Source organism: Osmerus eperlanus, chromosome 16, assembly GCF_963692335.1.
Source record: "Osmerus eperlanus chromosome 16, fOsmEpe2.1, whole genome shotgun sequence".
Classification (NCBI taxonomy): Eukaryota; Metazoa; Chordata; class Actinopteri; order Osmeriformes; family Osmeridae; genus Osmerus; species Osmerus eperlanus.
The window spans coordinates 4,628,974-4,651,769 of NC_085033.1; the positions used below are offsets into that span (position 1 = coordinate 4,628,974).

Genomic DNA, 22,796 nt, shown 5'->3' on the forward strand with positions numbered 1-22,796 from the left:
GGAGATCTGCGAAAAGAACATAGTTATTGGTCCAACCTCCAAGCTGCAGCCATAAAGCCCCCCAACCCCCTTTTAAAAAACAATGTTAAAATAGGCTAACTATAACATTTCACAAAGAACATGTGAGACTATATAAAAAGCATAGTTGAGCAGATGTGTATCATTGGCAATAAATTCACATTAATGATATTTCTCTTATATATACAGCTGATAGATATGTTGCATATTTATGATTATTTGAAGTGAGCATGTCAAAATCGTCAATCTACACAAATAATCATTCCCATGCAAACACAGACCACTGCGCGGAACACCCCTTTTTATTCCTCCGCCCTCTTTTGCAACAAAACGCTAGAGTCCATTGTGCGGAGTGATCTGATAGGGACTACACCCAGGCGCTGCCTTCTTGTATTCATTGACTTTCTTTATTGCCAGAGACTAGACGTTTGTGAACGTCGAATTGTGGGTATAATTGGTGTCAAATAATTGACTGGTTTGCAATTTAACTATCTGTTCCTGGATAATCATAGACCGTATATTTCACAGCTTATAGGGAGGTTAGTTGTTGATCAAGTACTCAAATATGTCTTGGCAAAGCTACGTGGATAACCTGATGGCCGATGGCAGCTGTCAGGATTGCGCCATTGTTGGTTATACGGACGCCAAATACGTTTGGGCAGCACAAGCCGGTGGTTCGTTTCTCAATATAACGGTAAGAAATGATATACAAAGAGTTAATGTTTAAGACAGTGTAAAGTTTTGTGTGGACCAACTATTAGTAAGAAACACGAATTTGGCTGAACGGGACAGCTAACTAGCTAACGATAGCTAAATCCAATCATTACAAGCATGCTAACCAAGCTAGCTAGCGCTAGCCTTTCCAGACGTGGTAGGGCAACCTAAGTCTGAGTGAGAACATAGCTCCACAAGTGATGCTAGCGGATTAGCTAGCCTAACGTGGCGTCCGATCACCTCATTGTGCATTCAAATGTTCATTCGTGGCATCTTAGATAAAACTCATAGATGGAACACATGCTGTCGTGTGTGTTGTCTCGAGTGCCAATGATGGACTGTTGTATGGAGCTACTTCTTGAGATTTGCATGCGCTGGTTTGAGTCATTCATTGTGCTCTTGCTCATTTATCAGTTAGTCTACTGTAGTTAGCATAGCTGGCTATCCAGCAAAAGGCCAGCAATGATCCCCGGCCTTGTCTTCCGCTACATGCTAAGCTAACTAGCTCTAACGTTGCCCGAGTTTACTAGCTAACCTATTACCACTGAGCTCAGTACGTGGGGTATCGCTAGCCTATATCTCCACTTAAGCTTACGTCTAGTTATTTTTACAAGCTTTAGCTCATTGGAAACTAATAACTTGATGCCTCCGACCTTATTTCAGACAGACATAGCAAGCTAATAAGTGGTAGGCTATGTAGCCAGATAGCAGTTTGGCCCTAGCTGACTATTTTGAACAGAGTTATCCAATTATTTAATAACTTGTAGGCACTGAAAACGTAGGCGCTAACACAAGTCAGTTTGGCAGGTTCCTTCCGAAGATGGCGGCTTCCTGTCTTCGACGTTGCCTACCTCGTCATAGCTAGCAAACAGTAGCTAAGCAATTGGGAGATACAATATGGGTTTTAGGCATAACTAACTTCTAACAACACAACGCCTGCTGCTGGAGAAATAAATGTTAACTCGCAAGCTGAAGTTGTAAACCGTTGGCCTTAGTGGTTTACTTCATGGTGCCTCCAGATATGTCCTAGTTGTCTTCAGGAACTTTTGTAAATGTATTGTCATCCTTTCCTGTTTGTGCTTTCAGCCACAAGAAATTGATGTAATTGTGGGGAAAGACAGGCAGAGCTTCTTCACCAACGGTATGTCCTTGGGGGGGTCAAAGTGCTCGGTCATCAGAGACAGCATGCATATTGACAATGACTGGACGATGGACATCAGGACAAAGAGCACAGGAGGGCCAACATACAACATTTCTGTAGGAAAGGCTGGAAAAGGTAAGGGGTGCTCATGTTTTAATCATGAAGATCAATGTATATTACCACACATATTTGAGAATATAACTTGCTTCGCCTCATCCAAACTAGTCTCAAGCATGACGGTTTGCATCGCAAATAGCAGAGTTTATGGTTGTAGCTGGTGTTCTTAAACTATTTACTGTTAGTATTTAAGTGTTTTGATGAACATGAGTGTTCTGCATGTGCCAATTATGAACTTTCTATTCTAATACAGGCACTGCAGTAAGTGGTAGCATGTAGAGATTAAATGGGAAATGCCTGGCCTAAAAGGCTAACTAAGCCTGTTTGCCTTTGTGGTCCTCAGCCACACTCAATGATCACACTAGATCTTTACTTTTCTTCCTGCTTTTTCTAAACTGCTTTATTTGGGGTTTGGTGATGGTCAGTGTCATACAAGTCTGTTGGGGCATAATTAAAGTAGTACGCTTGACCTTAATTGCACTTAAACTGATACAAGATAACTGTAAATTATGTTCATCTGTCTAGATCATAAGAGGCAGGGGTGAACTGTTCTTTGCTAGGAGGCTGAGTAGACTAGGATTATCTTGCTCATTCATGCTTATCATAAATTGTAGGTAATTCTTCAGAAAAAGACAGACATCTTTTTGTCATTGCTTATTGGCTAGTATTTAGTTTGTAAAAACAAATTATTTGTTCTTGGAGGTTTAGTATACATGACAATTTTTAGTTTTGGACACCATTATTCAAGGGTAGCAGTCTGCTGCGCATGTAGAACCACAGTTCAGTTGGTTTATACCTGGTCAAGCATGCTCACCTACTGACATCCACCCAATGGACAATCATGTGACAGTTAAGAACATCTCAGCCACACCTCATTAACTCGTAATCTTTCCGTCACTTACATTTCTTCCCTTTAACCTCTTGCTTCTCTAAACTGTCCCTTTTTCTATTTCTTATCTTTCAGTCTTGGTTCTTGTAATGGGCAAAGAAGGGGTCCACGGAGGCGGCTTGAATAAGAAGGCATACTCAATGGCAAAATACTTGAGGGATTCAGGGTTCTAGTGTCACCAAGCTTGCTTAGTTAAAATTGAGGGACAAAAAGAAGAGAAAGAAATATTGCTGTTAAGATTTCTCCTGCAAGCAGTCAAAATGTCTTGGAAACTTTGATAGCAATGAAGAATGGTGGTGGTGGTGGTAAGAGCCTGTCAACTTTGCTCTCCTTTCCAATCGGGGAGTGAAAAAACTCTTCAATTTTGTTGTCTTTTTTTCTTCCTTGTGCTCCAGCATTGGTTATAGTCATGGGAAAGGAAGGGGTCCATGGCGGACTTCTCAACAAGAAAGCTTTTACCATGACTGATTACCTGAGGAAGTCCGGATATTAAAGCAGCCCCCACCCTCCATTCACTCTCATTCACCCCATTGTATTGACACTATGTCCAGGACTAGTTAGCAAACCAGTATACTGTGCTGTTACTCCCAAAGTCAAATTTGTATGTACTTTTGTTTTGCGCTGCTTTGATCCCCTTGTCTACACTTGCATAAAATATCATTTTACTCAACTCTCACTTTCTGACACTACAGTAGGAGCATGTTCATCTAAAGTGGTTGAAATATGTATTTACCAACAACAACAAAAAGTGTGCAAACAATAAATGAATAATAAATAACAGAAGTGAATGATGCATTTGGACTTGCCTTGTATAAACCAATACCCAACTGGCAGATGGTAGAAATGGGAAGCACACCAAGACAAATCATTAAATGATAGAGATGGTCTTGAGTAACGATGCCTTTTGAGCATTACAACGAGACCCCAGGGTCATGTAGTCTTCCTTTTTCTCTTCAGCATGCCAGGATTTGAAAGTTGCATGCATATGCTTTAGTTTACAGAATTGAACTCTTGTTTCTGTGCCGCCCTCACATGTTGATGTTCCAGCCAAAGTGTTTCCATTCTGCCATCAAGTCTGTGTCCATTTCTCATGGGGCATAAGCATAATTAAATAGAGCTTTCCTCTGAACTAGTCATTTGTCCCACCACAGACATTGTGACCCTCAAGCACACCAAAAAACAATGTTCATTAATGCTTTTGCTGTTGTACTTGAATGTGGTCTTAAGTCGTTGTGGTGTTGGGATATTGTTTTGAGTGTAATGACAGATCAGCGTTGTTGAGGTTTTCAGATAGATATTCTTCCCATGGTCCTTCACTATCCTGGAGTTTACATGGACATTCCATCTTTGACAGCTCAGGCATTTATCTACCGTCTGCCACCTGCTACTTAACTTATGCTGCTGAGATTTGGCAGTAAGGCCGTATAGCCTCCCTACATAACCATCTTGTCATGTCGGAAGTCTTTTTCATTGGACCAAGTGTTATGTAAGTTTTAGGGATTCTCAGAAATGCTACAAACCCTTGTGATGGATAAATGTTGACATTTGTTGACTGTAAATTATTAGACCATTATGCAGTTGACATTGCAGTTGTAAAACACTTTCTGCTATGTCTGATCACTAAATAAGTAATTGGATTACTTCAAATTCGTCTATTACAGACGGCATCCTAAACTCTAAATTGTATTCTCGAAATGAATGCATTTGACTGGAAAAATATACCCAAGCAATGCTCTTGGAATTAACTGCCTTGTGCGCTACATTATATATATATATATATATATATATATATATATTAAAAAAAGTATCCAACTGTCATCAACGGTATATTAAAGAGAAAGTTAAAACTGTACACTGCATTTATGAAAAATGGTGTTGGTTGGAATAAGAACATTTGTAAGTTGTCTTGTGTAAACCTTATGAGAAAACTGTATCCTGTGCCATAAAAGATCTGATCTATTCCTGATTTGTAACTGCTGCCCCACGAAATACTAACTTAATGGCACTTTCCCAAAGGATATTTTGGCACCAACCTGCTCCAGGTTTTGTGGGTTATGTACATATTAAAAAGAACTTCTCGCAATTTGTGATCTCATTTATTTGCATTTGAATTTAATATGAAACATATACAATGCATTTGATTAAAGTAGGGGAAATGCCATGAATTGATATATACACCCCTTGTTTACAGGCAGATCAAATAAAAGTTATTCCAACCTTTAAACCCTGTCTGTCCTTACTTAGACCACATATCTAAGTATTAAGTAACGTAAATCATACGATTTACGTTAATCGGTGTGGTAAACATGTATAACTTCTGTTTCAGTGATATTGGAGATGTTACCCAGAAGTTGCTCTTCTGTTTCACAACAAAAAAGTTCACCTTTGAGGAAAGAACCTGAACCTAAATAGTCATCGTTTTAGGAAACACTTGACCTGGTAGCCTACTGTAGTAGAGCAGTTTCTGTTTCCAATTACTGCCCTCCTAAAATTCTGTAGCGTCCGTGGAATTGAATACACCTGCATGGGAAGGGTGCGTGATTGATTGGTTGTTCGTTATTATCTTTAGTCCTCGCCCAAGAAGTAGTCAGTAGAAAACCGGTGTGTTGCCTTTTGCTGCACACTGTTGAGTAGGTAGATTTTTTATTCAATGGCGTGTAAGAACGTATGGAAATGTAGAATTCTGTTCTGCTGTCTCGTAAGTGCACTGAACTCGTTAAGTCAATGCACCGAATCAACTGTAAGAGTTTCAAACTCAATGGGACATGTCGATGTAAAACCCCCTGTGATGGAAAATACAACGTCTATCCAAGGTGAAGTAAAAATGGACGTAGGCCTACAATCTGGAAGGCTTATACTTGGAAACAATGTTCGACCAAGAAATACATCTTTTGCTTATCTGGATATGGACCTGAAACCTCAAGATGGAACTCGGGAAGCAGACTACCAGGCGGATATGGGTAGGCTGTTATATATTTGTGACACTGTCGCATTGGTCTTCCTTATTCAATCTGTATTTGTCAATTCGAAAAGGATGGTTTCTTGGTGTAAATGAGCTTGAAAGCAAGAACAATTCCTAGATTGGGAGGAGCCTGAGCAGCTGACTGATCAGTTGCCCAGGACAGAAAGTGCTGCAGTGGAACGCCTCATGCTGATGGACCCTAGGGTGGAATGTGACGAGGAATCAATGTCTCTCAGCGTCCTTCGCCCAGGTTCTAAAGGAAGTTTTGTTGTGGACAGAGGTAAATAAAGATGAGCCTTTTCTGCCTTACTTTTTTGTGTGAATTTAGTTTAGCTACATGTGTAATTGACGATCCACTTGCCTCCTACAGGAGATCTCCAGGCTCCCATTCCCCTGAGCCAATTGCCACCAAGCTGTGGTTATACTTTGAGATCAACACAGCAGGATATGGTTTTGGTTGCACCATACAAAGGCTGTTATGTCTGTTTGGAGGTGGGATATGACTTTCTTAGTAGTCTCTAATGTACTAAACATGGTCTTCATTGTCTGCCTTTATTTTCCTAGGAGAATAACTATGTTCTACCATTGCGTTGGTCTGGATTACCAATGAGAATGTCCTGTCCAGCCAACAAGCCATCTTCACCCAATGTCCCAAAAGTCTCCTGTTATCATGATGGCATGATGGTCAAGATGGAATGTGCCTCGTCAGATGACATCACTGTTAAATGTAAGTACTTGGGTCACCCAACATTCATTGCTACATGTAATGCATCTAAGGAGGTTTTTATATTGCTCAAGCTAGATTTTTGATGCCACACTTCTTTGTGATATTGCATTGCTTTGGATAAAAACATCTGCTAAATAAAATTTAAATGAGTGCACTGAATTGATGTCAGGCACCTTGAGGTATAGACAGTGTATACTAGAAGATGGTGGCAAGTCGCAAGCAGTTATGTATTCTGAAATTCTTTCTTTGCAGTGAAGGGTCAGTGGCAGCCTCTGATGAAGGTTTCATCTCAGTGTGGATACAGTGTGGTAATGCATCCAAAGGGTGTAGTCATATCTACTCGCTATGCACCTTGTGTGAAAGCAAAGGTACACATTTGCATTATGGGACATTTTCTTTTTATCCTAATGTTTCATGTTCTGAACTGTGGAATCCTTGTCTGTGTTTTAAGGATGGAATGTTCACTCTAGAAATTGCCTGCAGGGGTGAGATGAAACTCTCTTGCCCAGAACAACCGTTTCCAAAACTACCAATGCTACCAAGGCCATCCTCCAGACCTCATGGCCATTCTACACACACCAAGCCTGAGCCTAGCAGTCAAGGTCCTGTTGCTCATGACCCTTCTTGGCCTTCCCCTCAGCCCCACAACCCCCCTCAGCCCTACAACCCCCCTCAGCCCTACAACCCCCCTCAGCCCTACAACCCCCCTGGGCCCCACAACCCCCCTCAGCCCTACAACCCCCCTCAGCCCTACAACCCCCCTCAGCCCTACAACCCCCCTCAGCCCTACAACCCCCCTCATCCTCATTACCCAAAGCCTTACACTCAGAATCCAAAGGATATCACAGAGCCTCTTGAGTACCCTCCAGGTTATCAATTCCCATTTTTGACTAGAACTACTGCTCAGCCATCCAAAAAGCCTTCAAAAGTACATCCCCCAAAGAGACTGCCGTCTCAACCAGGCATTCCTCCACAGTGGCCTAGTGAATACACGCTGCCTCCTCCTAGCAGTCTTCCTCTATTCCCTCCACAGCTCTACACTGCTCCCCACCACTCAAGGCCTCACCATCCTTCTACTTCCACACAAGGTCAGACTGAACATGGGCACCGGCCTTCCTACATATTTCCCTTTTACGCTCCACCAGAAATCCCTACCACCCAGAAGCCTAGGTTCATGCATACAAACATCTTTCTAAATGAGGGAAAAAAGCCTTTACCAACTAGGCAAACTCCTACAAGAGTTCACCCACCTTGTAAAACACGTCCTTTCTACCCTAGGACAGTGCAACCAGCAACTCGTATGCCACAGCATGTCCCTTTAAGAAACCCACCCAAGCCTCTGCCAAGTGTTGCTCATGAATCATCTGAAGAAACTGGTCATCCAGGGGCTGAATCTATTCCAAACTGTCCACCCATCTGCCCTGCTGGACTTTCTGACTGTCCCCCCATCATCTTACATCAACACTACCACTCCCAGGTTCCTTTAGGGTACAGGGAAAATGGCAAACTTCAGCTCCCATTTATGTCTGCAGGTAACAACCCATCCTTTGCATACCCATCACATTGTGCATATCTGCCATGTCCAATTCCTGCCACCCCAGAATCCACAAGTGCATCTAATGAAGAGCCCTCTAACTTGCCTACAAACTGGCTGGGCATGTTCTGGAACAGTGACTCCAATGACCCAATTAAGTACAAGTCTGGGATACAACGATCTTTTGAGGCCTACATACCTCAACCTCCTGAACAACCCAATGGCCATCTACCTGCCAGTGGCCCCAGCGGACCAAAACCTGACATGCCATCCCCAAAGCATGAACATCCTAAACGGCCATATTTTGTGCCCTACAACACACTAATGCGTAACCAGGATGAGCATCTGACAGTTAATGACCGCCACCTCGTTAAAGCTCAGCCACCATTTTGGGGTTTTGACGGTTTAGAGTCACAGTCTCCAAATAGTGACAGACATAATTTGAAATCCAAGTCTTCAGAGCAGTCATTTTTTGAGGTCTATAGTCAGCATTCTATTCAACAGCCCTATGATCAAAGTGACCCCATCAAGCTATCTCAACAGTCTGGCAGCTCTCTGTGGCCTTCTCAACCTCCACCTCCAGTACAGGCGGATAAGCCCTATGATGCACTTGCTAAGGGCCCCAAACTATCCAACTCTCAATTGCTTGCTAGTCATGACTCTGAAGTTCAGCCTAATGGTACACTTCTTCAACAACTCCATACCCTTCTAAATGCACCATATGGGAAACCTCAACCACCACCCAGAGCAGTCAACGATGTGAGGAACTCTTCAGGCCAGCATACCCCTGCAAACGTACCACTGGATCAACCAGCTGGATCTGATGGTTTAGAGTCCCACTCTCAGGCTCTGGAATTGTCTGATTCTTCACTGCCTGAACACCAAAAGTCATTCCAACATTATTGGGCTCCTATCATCACACAAGACTCTTTAAAGAAGTTTCCGAGCTTTTACCTCTCTCAAGCCTCCAGAGATGAAGACTGACCCAAGTGGTGAGTTAATGAGGATGTAAATTAAATGGTAAACTTTCAGTCTTGAAGATTTGAATGTTCTGTTCTGATTGCAGGATCTGTGAACAGCCCCAGCAAGTCAAACTGTAGTGTACTGTCATGTTAATAAAATTGTAAAAACTACCTTTTTTTGTATGTTTGGGAGAATTATGGGGATCTTTTAACATGAGTTTGTCTATTAGGTTTGCCCATGTTCAAGTTTGTGTGGTTGTTGCCTGCCCTCTCCTGGTGTAAAGGTGGTTCTACACAAAGTAGGAAATTAAGATTCAGGGGGCATTTTCTTTTGAGAATTAAGAAGTGGGTTCATGTCAGTTACCCTTATCACTGAGATGGCTGCAAATGGGTCATGACACAACCCTTCAAACATGTCAATTTCTTCAAGTAAACATTTGTATAATGACAAACGGCATGTTTTCGTTTTATTTGGACTTGGTTAAACGGTACAATGGGAGCGTGCTTTAACATTGTCAATCGTAGTCTCCTACCAAATTCCCATTAAGCCTGAAAATGGCTGTCTGATCAGTAAGATGGCTACCAGGATTATAGTTGAATCAATTTAATGTCCAGAAGATATGTTCTTGTGTTGGTTACCCCGGGTAGGTTTCAAAGGTTTGTCAGTGACTGTTACAAACCCAGTGCCCCCTATTTCATCAACCTGTCCAGAGACAATTTGCTCGATACAAATTAATGTACAGCTTGGTTGCTAACATCCGTTGGGTAGTTTATTTAGTGAGTTCAATAGGTTTATTTAATGAGTGGGAAGGGGGTTTGGTACAGTCAAACAAGGCAGAGGCCCAACAACTTGTGAAGCCGTAGAAAGATCTTTTATAATTATTTAACAGCAAAAAAGAATACTCACACTTGCTTATTGAAGTTGATCAAAGTAATCTTTCGCACCAGTATTGCTGTGGGTAGCTGGAGCTGTCTACTGTATTTGTTTTCAGAGCAGCAGAGCTTTATGAACCCTTAATTCTCAGAAATGTTTGACCTTCCCTGGGCACAATGGTACTAGCAACGTGGGCTGAACAGCAAGGCTGTCTGTAGCATTCAGGGCATTTGTTGTGGCAGGCACGTCTGTGACTTTGGGGACCACAGGCACCACCTCATGGGACTCAGCAGACAGAATGCCGCTGGAGTCAGGGTCATGAAAGTAGGTGAGCTTGTGGTGCCTCAGCCCTGGTTTGAGAAGGTTTCCTGTGTGGACGTGGACCACAGGCGGAGGAGCTGGCACTGTGTCATTGGTGCCATTGACAGTCTTTAGGATAAAGGAGGATGAACAGAATGTCAGAGATAATTACTTGTCATTTTAGACCAGTGCAACATGTTAATTAAGAATTATTAAGACAATTAATTAATGGTTGATTTATGAACAAAATAAAAAGTTTTCTTACCTTTCTTACAAATATCATGCAGTCAACTGTGTTCCCAAAACTCCCACCTTGTGCTTGACAAAAGCCACGTTGCTGGAAGAAGTAAAAACACATTTCTTGTTTTTCACAGTTTTGTACTTTAGCCAATGCTGGACCAGTGAAGTAAAATGTCTTGTTTTATGTCCCAGAAAGTCATACTCTGTATACTTACAGGATCAGGCAGAGGTACGCAGCTATTGTTGTTCTCTATGGTGCAGTTGGTCTCTGTTATAATGTATTCTGCCTGGTATAGAAGCCTAGGACTTACCACCTGCAAACATTTGTATTAACATATTGCACAGATATATTGTTTATTCAATAGGATAAAAGAAATACAATATCAATTCAGTGCATCTTTACATCACATCCTTATATGTAAAAAAAAAAAGAAAAGAAAAAGGTTTTACCTTAGAGGTCATCCGTCCCACTTCCTCCAGAGCAAACAAAGACTCATTGCCTGTCTTGTTGTTGAAAGAGGCAAGAGAGGCAGAGACAAGCTCTAGGCCTGCAGTGTCATTAAGCGGCAGTAGCATAGGACAACCCAAACATATGTCCTCAGTTGATTCTAAACATTGAATCCGATAGGGATGAGAGATTAGTGTGTGTGTGTCTGGTTAAGTTGGACATTGACGTACAATGAGTCCTTGTGTACAAGCACTGTCCTCGTTTATTAGGATTAGTTCTTAAATTTGACCATGATGTAGGGAATTTCTGAATAGGGCCTCTTGCAAACTAATGTCACACTTTGAAAGGATGATTTACATTAATGACTTAATGAATGTCCAGACATTCAGCATGAATTTTATTAGGATAGTAGAGTGTAGCCAACGCTCACCTTCCGTTTTACACTTGAAAGATGTGACGGATAAAACTCCACCAACATTTGACAACACCACATCACAGTCTGCCTCGACCGACTAGATGACAAAAGACAACATATTAAAAAGGAAAGTAGTGGAACACATGCAACACAGCCATTCATGGTTTAATGATGGCAGATGTGTGAACCATATTCAGGTCACAGCAAACTTGTTTTGGAGGGAGCAGATGCGTAAATATGAAGTACTTTCCAGAACAAGAAGTAATATAATTGACATTGCAACCGGCACCTGAAAATAGCTTTAAGTCTTCACTACAGCGCACAGAAATGCAAGACATTTTTGTAACCTTTACAAACCTTTATGGAGGTAAGACTCACCGTCAAGTATTTGGGCCTGACTGTGCAGTTGGCCACAGGTGTGGGATCCAGGACATGACATGTGGTTTCTAGTAACTCCAGGTCCATCAGATAGGCCTCTCCACCCCCAGGCTTAACACAAGGAATTAGCAGCATTACTTGATGACTTCAATACATCCATTTTATGTTCATTGTAAAGAGGTTCTGCTTTGATGCCTTGAATACATTTTTTAAGCACAGTATTTCAACACAAAACCAATATGAGTAAGTATTTGAATCATCATTAAGTATTGGACAGTATCAGTATTCTGTAATAGAATATTCTTCTGATCTCAACTTTTAACATCAAATTTACTGACAAAGTAGTTTAAATGGTTAATATTTGAACAGCAATTCAACTAGAATTTCTTTAATTGATTAGAATTCACTTACTGTGGTAATGATCTTTATCTCCTCAATCTGGTTCAAAGCATACTTGTAGCCATGAGTGTGCTGGGCATTGAGGTAATCCTGTGCCACTAGTGCTGCAGCCTCTGCCTCAGGGGAGTCGCATGGGAGATGAAACATACCGGGTAACCCTTGTGCCCATGCCCCTACTAGCAGAACCCAAACCGGTACAGCACCCAGGAGATTCATCTGCAATGCAGGAGCGGGGACGATTTAAATGTATTGAAGCAGGCAGGGAGTCAAGAAGGTTTGAAGTAAGGAAGAGTCCATGGTCCCAGTAGTTATATCTTGTACTTGAAACTGAGCCAAGGCAAATATGATCATCCCCCTGATACCTATGTCACATGACAGTTATTTACACTCTTCAGAGTGCACCCAAATATACCGCCCACCCTGGCCATATGCAAAGTGAGGTCTGGGGTGATCAATTGGAACTGTATTCAAAAAGACTATTGGATTATTTTGGTTACATCAAAAACATATTATGTAGCTAAGTAACTGCCTGAACAAGGAATGATAAGAAAAAGGAAACAAATTCGATAGATTCATGCCCTTATTATTCAGGGCTACAAAATTTCACAAAAAAATCAGACTAGAGTGAGATTAAGTGATTTGGTGCAGGGGGGGAAATCTGATATCAAATCTGAGGTGCTAATTTATTGTTGAGAATTTGTTGAATTATTTTAGTAAATTCTCTACTTTAAGCATGTACGTAATATTTTCACAAATTTCTTTAAGACTTGTTTATGTTATTATAAGAAATCAAGAATGATTAATAATTTCATAGACCACTTAAAATACCCGGAAGTGACGTATTAAACATGCGACTACACACGATGTCAACAAAACACATGCGTTAATCCAGAGTTGGTATGGATGGTGATTATGGAGCTGTAGGTAACGCTAATTGTGATTAACAAAGTTAATTTAGAGCAGAAATGTGTTGCCAAATGTAGGGTTGGATTGCTTATTGAAATTAATGTAGAATAGATAGTCGCTCTTTTTGTATTAATTGTAGGTAACTTTAAGGTTAGATAGGAAAATTAGAATTTTAACGTGAGCTACTGTCTAGTTAATTTAACAGATCCTGAAGTATGTCTCGGTTTGATGTACCTGATAGCATAACCAATTTCCACTCCCATTATCTTGCGAGTATAATACGCTATCTGACTTTCTGTAACCAACATCAGAACATGTAGCACAGTAGCTGCACTGGATTCTGATATTGTTTGAATTGATTAGAAGTTAAAATTATATTTTTCTTAATTTGCAGTATGTGGACTATTTACAAGGAGTGTGCGATCTGAAATGATGCAGCAATTCAATATCGAGCTCATAGGAGACCCAGGTTATTTGTGAATCTACCATAGAGGGCCATCTAATGGAGAACAGGAGATGGACCATACATGGACACATACTTAAGAGATATTGGCTCCTAACTCTCCAATCTAAGCCCAGACTGAAGTTCAAAGCGACCGTTCCAAACCAGAGTCAGAGTGCCAACCTTATACTGACAACATACAGATAGGTAAAGCTCCAGGACTTCTCCTAAAATCAATGTCTCAAGCCTGTTCGTCCAATAGTCTTACAGAGACTCCTGTGATGCCCTCCTCTGACCATCCCCCTTCAGCTCACACCAATAGGCAGCCCCTCTCAGAAACTCCACACCCGCATGTTTCTGAGGTGACTGGCCATGTTCCACCGCTGAACATAAAAGCCTCCAAAGGAAAGGAAAGGCCACACCAAAGTAAACGCTTCAAGTCAATGGCAAGAGGAGTACCCGCCCGGTCCATTAATCCTAGAGGGAAGTTCCAATTTAACATTCAGTTCTACCGGTGTTTGTTGACAAAGTGGCCCCACAGGACATGGAGCAGAGCAAGGTGTTTATTCTGGCTCTCCAGGTTCAAAAGAAAGAGGTGTTTTAAAGGAAGAATTTGCACATTCCGCTCTAACTTCCAGCTACTCAATCACACTGGAGATGCTCAAGGGAGCAAGTCACCTCGTGAACAAGAGGGTAAAAGGGCTTTAGACGCTGGCTGTGATGGGACAGAAGCCCTAGATGACAGGCCTGCAAATGACACTTCCAACTTGATGGTGTGTCCTGTATCGTCTGCTGTGTCTGAAATCCCTGGCAGTCTCCAGCAGCACCAGGGTATAGCCAGTGATGCGGGCATCACTACTAAACAGGCAGAGGAGACAAAGGGAGTGGTGCCATCTCAAAGCCAGCAGTCGACCATCGATTCCAGCAGTGAAGCAATAAAAAGGCTCATTCATAGTAAGCCTTTTTACAAAGCTGTTGTTATTTATAATGTTATACCTGTCCAGTCTATTCAAATATGTCTCTCTCTTTAGTGTTCCTTGACAACTTCCTTGAGAAGTACGGAAGTTTCATCCCTCTGAGAAAGAGTATGTTACTGAGGCATCTCAATAAAATGCTCGACATGAAAGTGTCTAATGAGTAAGTCCTCATCAGCTCGGTACTCTTCGCCTGTACATACACCATTTTAGAGATAAACATTTCATAACCAATATGTCTTATCCTCTTCCTGTAGGAATTTGCCTATCTTTGGGGAAATGGCAAAATACCAAACTGTTTTAGCAAGAAGACCAATGTCCTCGTTCCAAGTAGTTTATAACAAGCACACACTAACACTGGAGGACCTGGCTACTCTGGATGGTCACAACTGGCTCAATGACCAGGTTTGTCCCTGCTGAGAATCCACTTACTTACTTGTTTCTCCATAGATGCTGCATTTAGTACATTGTCTAAGCTTTGTTGGTAAACGACCCAAAATGAATGTTTAGCATTTATTTTGTACTTTTCAAGGTCATGAACATGTATGGGGAACTGATCATGGAATCTGCACACCAAAAGGTAGTTTTTGCTGATTCATGCTTTTTGCTTGCAAATGTTTTGAATAATATTCTACTTTCTGGCTTAGTGATTAATGTTAATTGTGTTTTTCTCATTCCTGCAGGTCCATTTCCTCAACAGCTTCTTCCACCGACAGCTGATGACTAAAGGATATGAAGGTGTGAGGAGGTGGACAAAAAAGGTATTAACTGAGGTCATACTAATGTTAAAGGAGGTTCCAGAAAGGGTGGATGGATGGAGTTTATGTTAGTTAGAATGATAGTTTTTGACTATCTTACTAAACCTAGTTAACCTAGAGTAGAAATGTGTTGTCAATGATGGCTCATGGTTGGACAGACGATTGAGATTCAGGTAGAATAGGTAGTCGCAAATTTTTTATTAAGATACATTTATGGTTAGATTTTAAAATTAGATTTGCAACTTTAGCTACTCGGGGTGGGAATCTTTTGGTACCTCACGATTCGAATCGATTCTTGGGGTCACGATACGATTGGAACGTCATCGATTCACAATTTTTTACATTTGGGAATCTATGTGAATCGCTAGAAGACTGAATCGCGATTCAAATGTAAATCGATTCCCCCCCCCACCCCTATTAGCTACTATCTAGTCAATGATCCTGAAGTATGTAGTATGTTGACAGTTTACAAGAATGGGCTTGTTCTAAAGTGTTTTATGTGCACGTGCTTTGATAGGTGGACCTGTTCTCAAAGACTCTGCTGCTGGTGCCTATTCACCTGGAGATCCATTGGTGCCTCGTTACTGTGGACATAGCAAGCAAGAGGATCAACTTGTATGACTCCCAAGGCATCAAGTTCAAGGAAGTTGCCCAGGTGGAGGACGTTGAGGATGGGCAAATACAAATCAGAAAAATATCAACCATACGATTGTTCCCTCTCTGCAGTCTGAAACAAAGGATTGTAAGTCCAATCACCATAAATTGACATCAATATCTAAATGTTCTTATTGTTTCAACAGAACATCCTGAAATATATCAAGACTGAAGCAATGGAAAAGAAACAAACTGCTTTCCAGAGTGGCTGGACAGTGTTTGTTAATGAGGTGGGATGACTAGCATGGGTGTTTGCTTGGAGATATCCTTGACTTTTATTCTTGTTTGTCCCAGTTCTTAGGATTTTAGGGATAGTTGCTAAATATAGATTTTTTTTATCTGTACGGTTCAGGAGTCCTTTGGAATCTACCATGTGATCATATGCATGTAACTCTTTGTCTCCCTTTACTGGCCAAATAGGGAATCCCTCAGCAAACAAATGAAAATGACTGTGGAGTGTTTGTCTTGGAGGTAATAGCATGCTTTTTTCTCTACTTTAATAAGTGGTCCGTCTTCCAGTAATAAGATATTCCTAAAGCTCTTTCCTCTACTTATATCTCTTATGCCTCTTGCCCCTCTTAGTACTGCCGGTGTCTTGTTCTGGGGAAGCCACTCCAGTTTTCCCAGAGGGACATGTCCACCGTGAGGAAGAGAATATACAGAGAGCTCTGTGACTGCCAACTCTCCACCTAACCCTTGCTTGGCACTCTTTCCCATCAGAACCCTGCACCCACTACAACTGAAGAATGTACTAGCAACAATTTGATGCTGTTATACACGGTAGAATAGTGTCTCTCATATACCTGATCTGAGAGATGGTACAAGACTAGAAACCAAGGCAGAAAAGTATGTATTGATCCAGGCTGTTGTTGGAGCAGACTTGCAGAAAGTGTAAAATGTGGAGATGTTAACTATTAATGTTAACTGTTCTTTAGTTTACAGACTTCATCCTTTTCAGTCAGTGTTTTTTGTCATTCAGTTGTATGAGTTGTGCACACTGGTATTAAACTAAACAAAATAAATGTTCACTTTTCTGATCAACTGTTCTTTTTCAGATTTCGGATCATAGATTGATACTGTTTGGATAGTATCATCACTGGGTCAACATTGTTTACCCTACATTTCTTTCAAAATCATTATTTTTAGGTTATGGTTCCGATAAGGCTTGGTTGTGATCAGCATCAATGTTAATGCTAGACTCGAGTATATATATTTTTTTGTGTTGAAATAAAATTGTATTTATTTTTAATGCTGGCAACTTTGAAAGTGGCAGTAGGTAACATTCGCAATATTTATGTCTGTATTGTCTATTGAGGACTGTATGTACATAGTAACTTTACAAAGAATTGTAAACATGAAATAAAACATTAACATTTGAACCATTAGGATACTGTTTATATTTTATTGTTGGTTTTATGGATTTGTGTTTTTATGTGTATTTATTCAGATGTATTTTCTAACTACACAATTAGGGTTTTTCAAAAATAGATATTTGCTCTGTCATATCTGTCAGCACTACAAGTTAACACAGGTATGTCTCAATATAAAACAAGGTACATTAGAAAAAAAGTTATCTTAAAAAATATATAAGGCACAAAAACAGCCTTCTACAATCTTGTGCTTTAAGTATGAGAGACTACTACATAACATACAGTACATATTTGAAGCACACAGTCTGAAATCTGTGTCGTACATAATGTATTTTATGTTCAGATGAAATTTCTATTCACAATAAGTAGATATGTAGATACTTCACATGCTGATAGTGAAGATCATATTTTGCTGTGAAGATTCTGTGAAGGTAAGCTGATCATAGATGTGTGTACAGAGCCCTCTCACTCTGCTTCTAGTTTTCCATGTTGAATCCCCACTCTACCTCAGGTCCATCATCGAGGCGCAAGATGAGGTATGACATAAGCTGGAACATGTTCTGCCACAGAAACAGGAAGACGTAGAAGTAGAAGTCACTGACGTCAATCTGACAGTGCTCGCCTGAGAAGCTTATTTCACACATGCAATGGAATCCATTGTTGAGGTTGCGGCAGAATCCTCCATTTTGACAGGGGCTGGACATGCATTCGTCCACATCCATCTCACACCTGCAGAGAAGGAATACTTAGCAGTCATTTGAATTGGTACAGAGCTTTAATAGGAAATGACAGCAAATATCCTCTATGCTGAAGTCAAATGGATTAAGTTACTGTTACTATCCATGGTTTACCATTGGCCCATAAAACCAGGAAGACAGTCACAGGTGTTCTCCACTGTAGAGCAGTTTCCACCATTGAAACAGCTGTAGTTCCACCTGCTACTCAGGCAAACAGACACAGGCAGGGTTGGAATCCTGTAAAATAAACAAACAAAAATTAAGACAAAAATACAGAAAAAACGCTAGCATGAGACAACTCACAAGATTTGGTGGGATGCTGGTCATCACTATGTACTTACATAATCTTGTCAATATACCATGGTATGTCAGGGATTTTCACACTGGAAAATAAAATGTTATTTGTATAAGTTAGTTTTTTTGTATTTCTTTGCTTCTATGAAATACATGCATAGTGTTAGTAGTTCAGATGGAAGGTGTTTGAGACTCACTTGCAGAGAAACCCGGTCATGTTCTGGGGGCAGAGGCAGGCATAGTTCAGGCGGCCTCTGAGGCAAGTGGCCCCCTGGCTGCATTTGTTGTCATCACACATGTCCACGTCTGCCTCACACCGGGCCCCTGTGTATCCTGGCTCACATGTACACATATACCCACCGGACCGAATATTACAGGTGCCATGGACACAGGGGCTGGAAGCACAGGTGTCAGTGGAGTCCTGGCACTGTGGTCCTGACCATTCTGGAGAGCATTTGCAGAGGAATTGGTCAAATAGGTCTTCGCACATACCCTGGTTCAGACAGGGGTTGGGTGCACATACACTTGCTCCCAAGCAACCGTACTGGGGAGGCTCACTGCCAGATATCTTCACAAACTGCTCATCTTGAGGCCTTGGTAGATTCAGGTCAGTGTCTCCATAAAAGGGCAATAAAAGCCCTCCAATCTCCACAGGCCCTAGGCACCCAGCCAGGTGCCCCCCAGTTTCAGGTCCTAGCCCCCCCAGGAGGATGTCCACCCCATCTCTCAGGAAGTCCAGGTTCCCAGAGGATACGATTGACACATCTGATTCCTCTCTCCTCTTGTCCAGAACCATGATCCACCTGGAGGTCTGGAGGTCAGGGTTTTCCATGGAGAGCTCCACCATGTGCCACTCGCCATCGCTAACCGGCCCCCAGCTCTGTGCAGTCAGCTTCGGAGAGCCTACACCCGCTTTCACCTGTAGCTCCAGAAGCAGACGGGAATGCTGGAGGGAGATGGTGAGGTATTCTGAACCTCGTTCTGCATGCATGAGGGTGCTGTCAGTTTGCCTGGTTCGGAAACTAAGAACGACACTGCTGATGCTGCGACTGATTTTCCCATTGCCTCTGTAGATCAGTGTGCTTTGGTCACTTCGGAGGGTCACATTAGACCTGCCTGTAGTACAAAGAGCAGATTCAATCAGTTGTATACTTGATGAGCTAGAAATGTATTAGCCGTTTTCTTTTTTGTATCAAGGTTAATAAAAAACACGAACATGATGACCACAAATAAACAAGGTCCATGTGGTAACCCTTAACACTTAACACTATAATCTCTAATCATAGGAATACCCTTATATACCCTTATAATCGTGTAATCAGTCCACACACATCAATGAATGAAAGGAGAATATAATACTGTGTTACAAAGACAATAGCATGAACCTATGATACAGACATGACATTCATAAGTGCTTTTGAAGTGTAGCCTTTTTGCTCCTACTTTAGAGGACCTTAACTACTCACACTCAAAACCCTGGGCCAGAGGCTGGCACACTGTGGTCGAGGGACAGGGGGACAGCTCACACCATTTCACCTCCTCACAGCGTCGCCCTGCAGTATTGGGAGGGCAACTGCAGCTGAAGTCATCCCACATGGAGTAGCAAACTCCACCATTTAGACATGGACTGGCCTGAGGAGGATAAGCAGGGTCATTTGTCCTGTCAGTGATGACTTGCCCAACCTTGATGACCTTGAGGGCTGTCTTTCTTGCCCTATCTATATACAGTATGTAGGTATGTAGATGATATTTACGGGTCTCATCAGCAACCATGTGCAGGTCTGTCAGGGACTTACAGAGCATGCGTTATCACTGGTGCACCCATGTGTGACGTTGGTAAGCTGCTCCAGCTTGAAAGAGCCCACTGGAGTTTTATTTATAGGGAAGAACTGCAGGCGTCTGCTGTTGATCCGCAAGTCCTGGACACACCCCTTGAAGTAACCCCCGAAGGAGGCAGTGGCGCGCTGGTCAGCCAGACCACCAACGTAGACTAGGTCCCCTGACTGAGCCAGTACAGGCCGGATAGGGACCGTCCCCTGGCTGTGGCCTGACTGGTACAGGGCCACTGTTCTGTCTTCCAGCTTTACCATCACCAGGTGGAAGTGTCCATTGCTGACTGAGCTCTGCCCTACCAGGCTTTCAAAATTGTTGACTTGAACTTTGATCTGGCCCTCCTCCAGCCACAGTCGGAGGTACTGGCTGGTGATATTGGCCAGAGTCAGGAGAAGGCCGCTGGATTGCTTTGTGCGGATAAACATGGACACAACAAACTTGTCCCCTGGGTCATCGTCCAATGAGAAGAGGGCAAAGCTCCCGAAGTCTTGGTTGCCAAACCTAGCAGTGATATATTCTAAAGGAAGAACACAAAATAGTCAAATTTAACGCTTCCCTATAGTTTTCATAGTTGAGATCAATATCAACTCAGCTCAATAATGTGTAATAATAACAGAACGTTTAAAAGAATACGTACAAAAAAGTATTATGTCATAAACCTTAATACACAATTTAAATTTCAATGCATTAGATCTCCCTTAAAATGACTATATTGCAATGGGAAGGAACCCAATCCCTTTGACAAATGGTTTTACAATATGTTTCTGACTGAAACTCCTGCCTGTGTACACAGATCACGTTGACGGAGAGTGGTCAGAGTCCCTAGGCCAATGTGTTTTCCTGAAAGCGAAGCTGTTCCTAGTCTGCTAATCAATCCCACGTTTCTTTAATCCTCATCCCAGGTGTTGTCGATAACCCCCTTCATGCCTGTGTGTGTGCTATTTTTTACTAGCTCTATAAGCTCCTTTTAAATGAACTGGCTAACTTTATTCTGTGTTGGGTGCTCAGTTAAGATGCCTGGCATTCAGATGGTGGTTGTGAATTCTCTGAGGCTGAAATTAGCAGTGTGGCATTACTGCTTAATCTGACCTAGGCAGATGAAAAATGGGTTCAGTGTCTGACAGGGTCATCAGAGATGTAATTGTACTGTTCTATTATTAGTGTTATTATTATATAGATGTCATTACAGTTGATGTTTTCCACTATGGGGATGGCATTTTGTGTGAGCTACAAAATGTGTCCAAACTTTTGACTGGTACTGTACTTTCTACAAGTGATTCCTGGAACGGTTATCCCTCAGTCCTTACCTTCTGCACAGGTGGGCCCCTCATAGGGCCTCTGACAATCACAAGAGAATCTCCTCCATCCTTGGCTCAAACAGCGGCCCCTGTTCTGACAAGGGCTATCCTCACACTTGTCCCTTTCACTGCACCCCAGTGTGACGTTCACCTGGGTGGAGGAGCTGATACTTAGCTTCCCAGCGGGCACCACGAGCCGTGAGTCCACAAACACGTCTCGGAAGCAGCCGAGGTAGGCTGGAGGGTATTCAGTCTCTCTCTTTGCTGCTGAGCCCGACCTCCCTCCTTCTGCTCCTATAAAGAGGCTCTGGCGGACAGACTCCAGCTCAAGGAACCCCGAGCCTTGCTCCAGAAAAGCGTCCTCTGTGCCAGACTCCATAGAGCAACTTCCCTCTGAGCAGGGTTGGCGCAGCTTAATGAGGCTCACAACACCGCCCAGCAGGGCCTCCACCCGGTGCCAGTTGTCGTCCGCCACCTTCTCAGGGAGCTCCTGAACCAGGGTGCTTGACCCTTGACCCCGCAGGCTGCTGAGGCGGAGACGCCCATCAACCAGCTCGATGGTGAGCAGCAGGTCATCCACCCTCCGCTGGAGGAGGGTGCCAATGGGGTGTCTCGTCCTGAAGCTGAATGTAACGTTGAGCGGTGCTTCAGGATCCAGAAGCTGAGTTGCCACATACATGTGACCCTGGGTCTCAAATGAAAATACTGTAGGAGTCTTGCAATTCAGGCCCGAGAAACCGGCCTGGCAGATGCATGTGTAGGCATGCCGATTGTTTATGAAGAGAGGAGAACAAATTCCTCCATTCTCACAATGGTTGGCATTACAACCCAGCAGAGCAACTGTGCAGTTCTCTCCCCCATAGAGGCGCCCATCTCGGCTCTGCAGGGAGCAGAGGCATCGGTAGCTTGCATGATCGCCAACACACACACCACCGTTATGGCACGGCTGCTCTTCACATCCGTTAATGTCGTTGTCAGAGAGAGTGTCTACAAGGAACATTAAAAAGATTTTACTGTCGAGAATTCAGTTTGACTGCAAAGAAGAAAGTTAGTATAATGAACAATAATTATCTGGTGTAGACACAGAAACTCATAACATTGCAGATTGTGATGTCTTGAGAATGTCCAACATAAATAAAACAGGTTGACAGAGCTACTCCTTGACCTCTTTACTGTAGACAGAATTGTAGCTCACAGAACAAAATACAAAAATAGCCCATCAACAAGATAGCATCAGACAAAGAGCGAAATTACCTGCAATAAGAAACCCTAAAACACAAAAATACCCGTAGACTCTCAACATTGTCAACATTGTTGTTTTCAAATCCTCCTAATCAAGTTGCCTGAATAAATATCCATGTTATTTCACCGAGCGATGAAGACTCCTGGTTCATAGAATGCCATCTTATGCC

General features: G+C 42.3%; 5 protein-coding genes across 10 annotated transcripts; 3 read left to right on the forward strand and 2 right to left on the reverse strand.

Annotated features, from left to right (window-relative positions):
• Window positions 1-315: 315 nt before the first annotated feature.
• LOC134036127 (profilin-2-like) lies at window positions 316-5,103 on the forward strand. 3 transcript variants are annotated; one of them, XM_062480900.1, is made up of 5 exons: window positions 316-462; window positions 547-712; window positions 1,819-2,008; window positions 2,244-2,258; window positions 3,275-5,103. In XM_062480900.1, the coding sequence occupies exons 2-5, from the start codon at window positions 584-586 to the stop codon at window positions 3,370-3,372; spliced, it is 432 nt and encodes a 143-aa protein (XP_062336884.1). In that variant the 5' UTR covers window positions 316-462; window positions 547-583; the 3' UTR covers window positions 3,373-5,103. The 3 variants fall into 3 exon arrangements, with proteins under 3 accessions (XP_062336884.1, XP_062336886.1, XP_062336885.1); XM_062480902.1 differs by lacking the exons at window positions 2,244-2,258; window positions 3,275-5,103 and adding an exon at window positions 2,955-3,268 and having other exon boundaries at window positions 356-712; XM_062480901.1 differs by lacking the exon at window positions 2,244-2,258 and having other exon boundaries at window positions 360-712.
• A 313-nt stretch (window positions 5,104-5,416) lies between these two features.
• LOC134036870 (uncharacterized) lies at window positions 5,417-9,235 on the forward strand. The gene is made up of 8 exons (XM_062482020.1): window positions 5,417-5,839; window positions 5,960-6,121; window positions 6,212-6,333; window positions 6,406-6,568; window positions 6,821-6,936; window positions 7,020-7,924; window positions 7,958-9,094; window positions 9,169-9,235. Exons 1-7 carry the CDS (start codon window positions 5,530-5,532, stop codon window positions 9,084-9,086), a joined length of 2,907 nt encoding a protein of 968 aa, XP_062338004.1. The 5' UTR covers window positions 5,417-5,529; the 3' UTR covers window positions 9,087-9,094; window positions 9,169-9,235.
• A 590-nt stretch (window positions 9,236-9,825) lies between these two features.
• ahsg2 (alpha-2-HS-glycoprotein 2) lies at window positions 9,826-12,422 on the reverse strand. 2 transcript variants are annotated; one of them, XM_062481412.1, is made up of 7 exons: window positions 12,131-12,422; window positions 11,720-11,830; window positions 11,357-11,438; window positions 10,929-11,086; window positions 10,694-10,792; window positions 10,513-10,575; window positions 9,826-10,367 (listed from the first exon to the last, which is right to left on the reverse strand). In XM_062481412.1, the coding sequence occupies exons 1-7, from the start codon at window positions 12,332-12,334 to the stop codon at window positions 10,086-10,088; spliced, it is 999 nt and encodes a 332-aa protein (XP_062337396.1). In that variant the 5' UTR covers window positions 12,335-12,422; the 3' UTR covers window positions 9,826-10,085. The 2 variants fall into 2 exon arrangements, with proteins under 2 accessions (XP_062337396.1, XP_062337395.1); XM_062481411.1 differs by having other exon boundaries at window positions 10,504-10,575.
• A 549-nt stretch (window positions 12,423-12,971) lies between these two features.
• LOC134036815 (sentrin-specific protease 5-like) lies at window positions 12,972-17,235 on the forward strand. Of its 3 annotated transcripts, XR_009932455.1 has the most exons (11): window positions 12,972-13,038; window positions 13,419-14,420; window positions 14,498-14,603; window positions 14,698-14,845; window positions 14,973-15,020; window positions 15,124-15,201; window positions 15,716-15,853; window positions 15,999-16,082; window positions 16,273-16,323; window positions 16,435-16,600; window positions 16,908-17,235. XR_009932455.1 is itself a non-coding variant. In XM_062481917.1 (10 exons), exons 2-10 carry the CDS (start codon window positions 13,703-13,705, stop codon window positions 16,543-16,545), a joined length of 1,482 nt encoding a protein of 493 aa, XP_062337901.1. In that variant the 5' UTR covers window positions 12,972-13,038; window positions 13,419-13,702; the 3' UTR covers window positions 16,546-17,235. The 3 variants fall into 3 exon arrangements, 2 of the variants coding, with proteins under 2 accessions (XP_062337901.1, XP_062337902.1); XM_062481917.1 differs by having other exon boundaries at window positions 16,435-17,235; XM_062481918.1 differs by having other exon boundaries at window positions 12,986-13,042; window positions 16,435-17,235.
• A 37-nt stretch (window positions 17,236-17,272) lies between these two features.
• LOC134036929 (protein crumbs homolog 1-like) lies at window positions 17,273-22,789 on the reverse strand. Its single transcript, XM_062482107.1, has 8 exons — window positions 22,639-22,789; window positions 21,394-22,371; window positions 20,050-20,603; window positions 19,720-19,885; window positions 18,451-19,369; window positions 18,301-18,342; window positions 18,074-18,196; window positions 17,273-17,951 (listed from the first exon to the last, which is right to left on the reverse strand). Exons 1-8 carry the CDS (start codon window positions 22,694-22,696, stop codon window positions 17,699-17,701), a joined length of 3,093 nt encoding a protein of 1,030 aa, XP_062338091.1. The 5' UTR covers window positions 22,697-22,789; the 3' UTR covers window positions 17,273-17,698.
• Between the last annotated feature and the right edge of the window lie 7 nt (window positions 22,790-22,796).

Excerpts from the sequence above, each read along its gene's own strand:
- LOC134036127 (XM_062480900.1), top strand. The coding sequence starts at position 584 with ATGTCTTGGCAAAGCTACGTGGATAACCTGATGGCCGATGGCAGCTGT. Across the intron at positions 713-1,818 it reads GTTCGTTTCTCAATATAACG|CCACAAGAAATTGATGTAAT; the intron begins GTAAGAAATGAT and ends TTGTGCTTTCAG.
- LOC134036870 (XM_062482020.1), top strand. The coding sequence starts at position 5,530 with ATGGCGTGTAAGAACGTATGGAAATGTAGAATTCTGTTCTGCTGTCTC. Across the intron at positions 5,840-5,959 it reads AGACTACCAGGCGGATATGG|ATTGGGAGGAGCCTGAGCAG; the intron begins GTAGGCTGTTAT and ends AACAATTCCTAG. Across the intron at positions 6,937-7,019 it reads CACCTTGTGTGAAAGCAAAG|GATGGAATGTTCACTCTAGA; the intron begins GTACACATTTGC and ends CTGTGTTTTAAG.
- ahsg2 (XM_062481411.1), bottom strand. The coding sequence starts at position 12,334 with ATGAATCTCCTGGGTGCTGTACCGGTTTGGGTTCTGCTAGTAGGGGCA. Across the intron at positions 11,831-12,130 it reads AGATAAAGATCATTACCACA|CCTGGGGGTGGAGAGGCCTA; the intron begins GTAAGTGAATTC and ends CCTTGTGTTAAG. Across the intron at positions 10,793-10,928 it reads TGGGACGGATGACCTCTAAG|GTGGTAAGTCCTAGGCTTCT; the intron begins GTAAAACCTTTT and ends AAATGTTTGCAG.
- LOC134036815 (XM_062481917.1), top strand. The coding sequence starts at position 13,703 with ATGTCTCAAGCCTGTTCGTCCAATAGTCTTACAGAGACTCCTGTGATG. Across the intron at positions 14,604-14,697 it reads GACATGAAAGTGTCTAATGA|GAATTTGCCTATCTTTGGGG; the intron begins GTAAGTCCTCAT and ends CTCTTCCTGTAG. Across the intron at positions 16,083-16,272 it reads GGACAGTGTTTGTTAATGAG|GGAATCCCTCAGCAAACAAA; the intron begins GTGGGATGACTA and ends CTGGCCAAATAG.
- LOC134036929 (XM_062482107.1), bottom strand. The coding sequence starts at position 22,696 with ATGTTGACAATGTTGAGAGTCTACGGGTATTTTTGTGTTTTAGGGTTT. Across the intron at positions 22,372-22,638 it reads TTTAGGGTTTCTTATTGCAG|ACACTCTCTCTGACAACGAC; the intron begins GTAATTTCGCTC and ends TGTTCCTTGTAG. Across the intron at positions 19,886-20,049 it reads CCAGTGATAACGCATGCTCT|GCCAGTCCATGTCTAAATGG; the intron begins GTAAGTCCCTGA and ends TATCCTCCTCAG.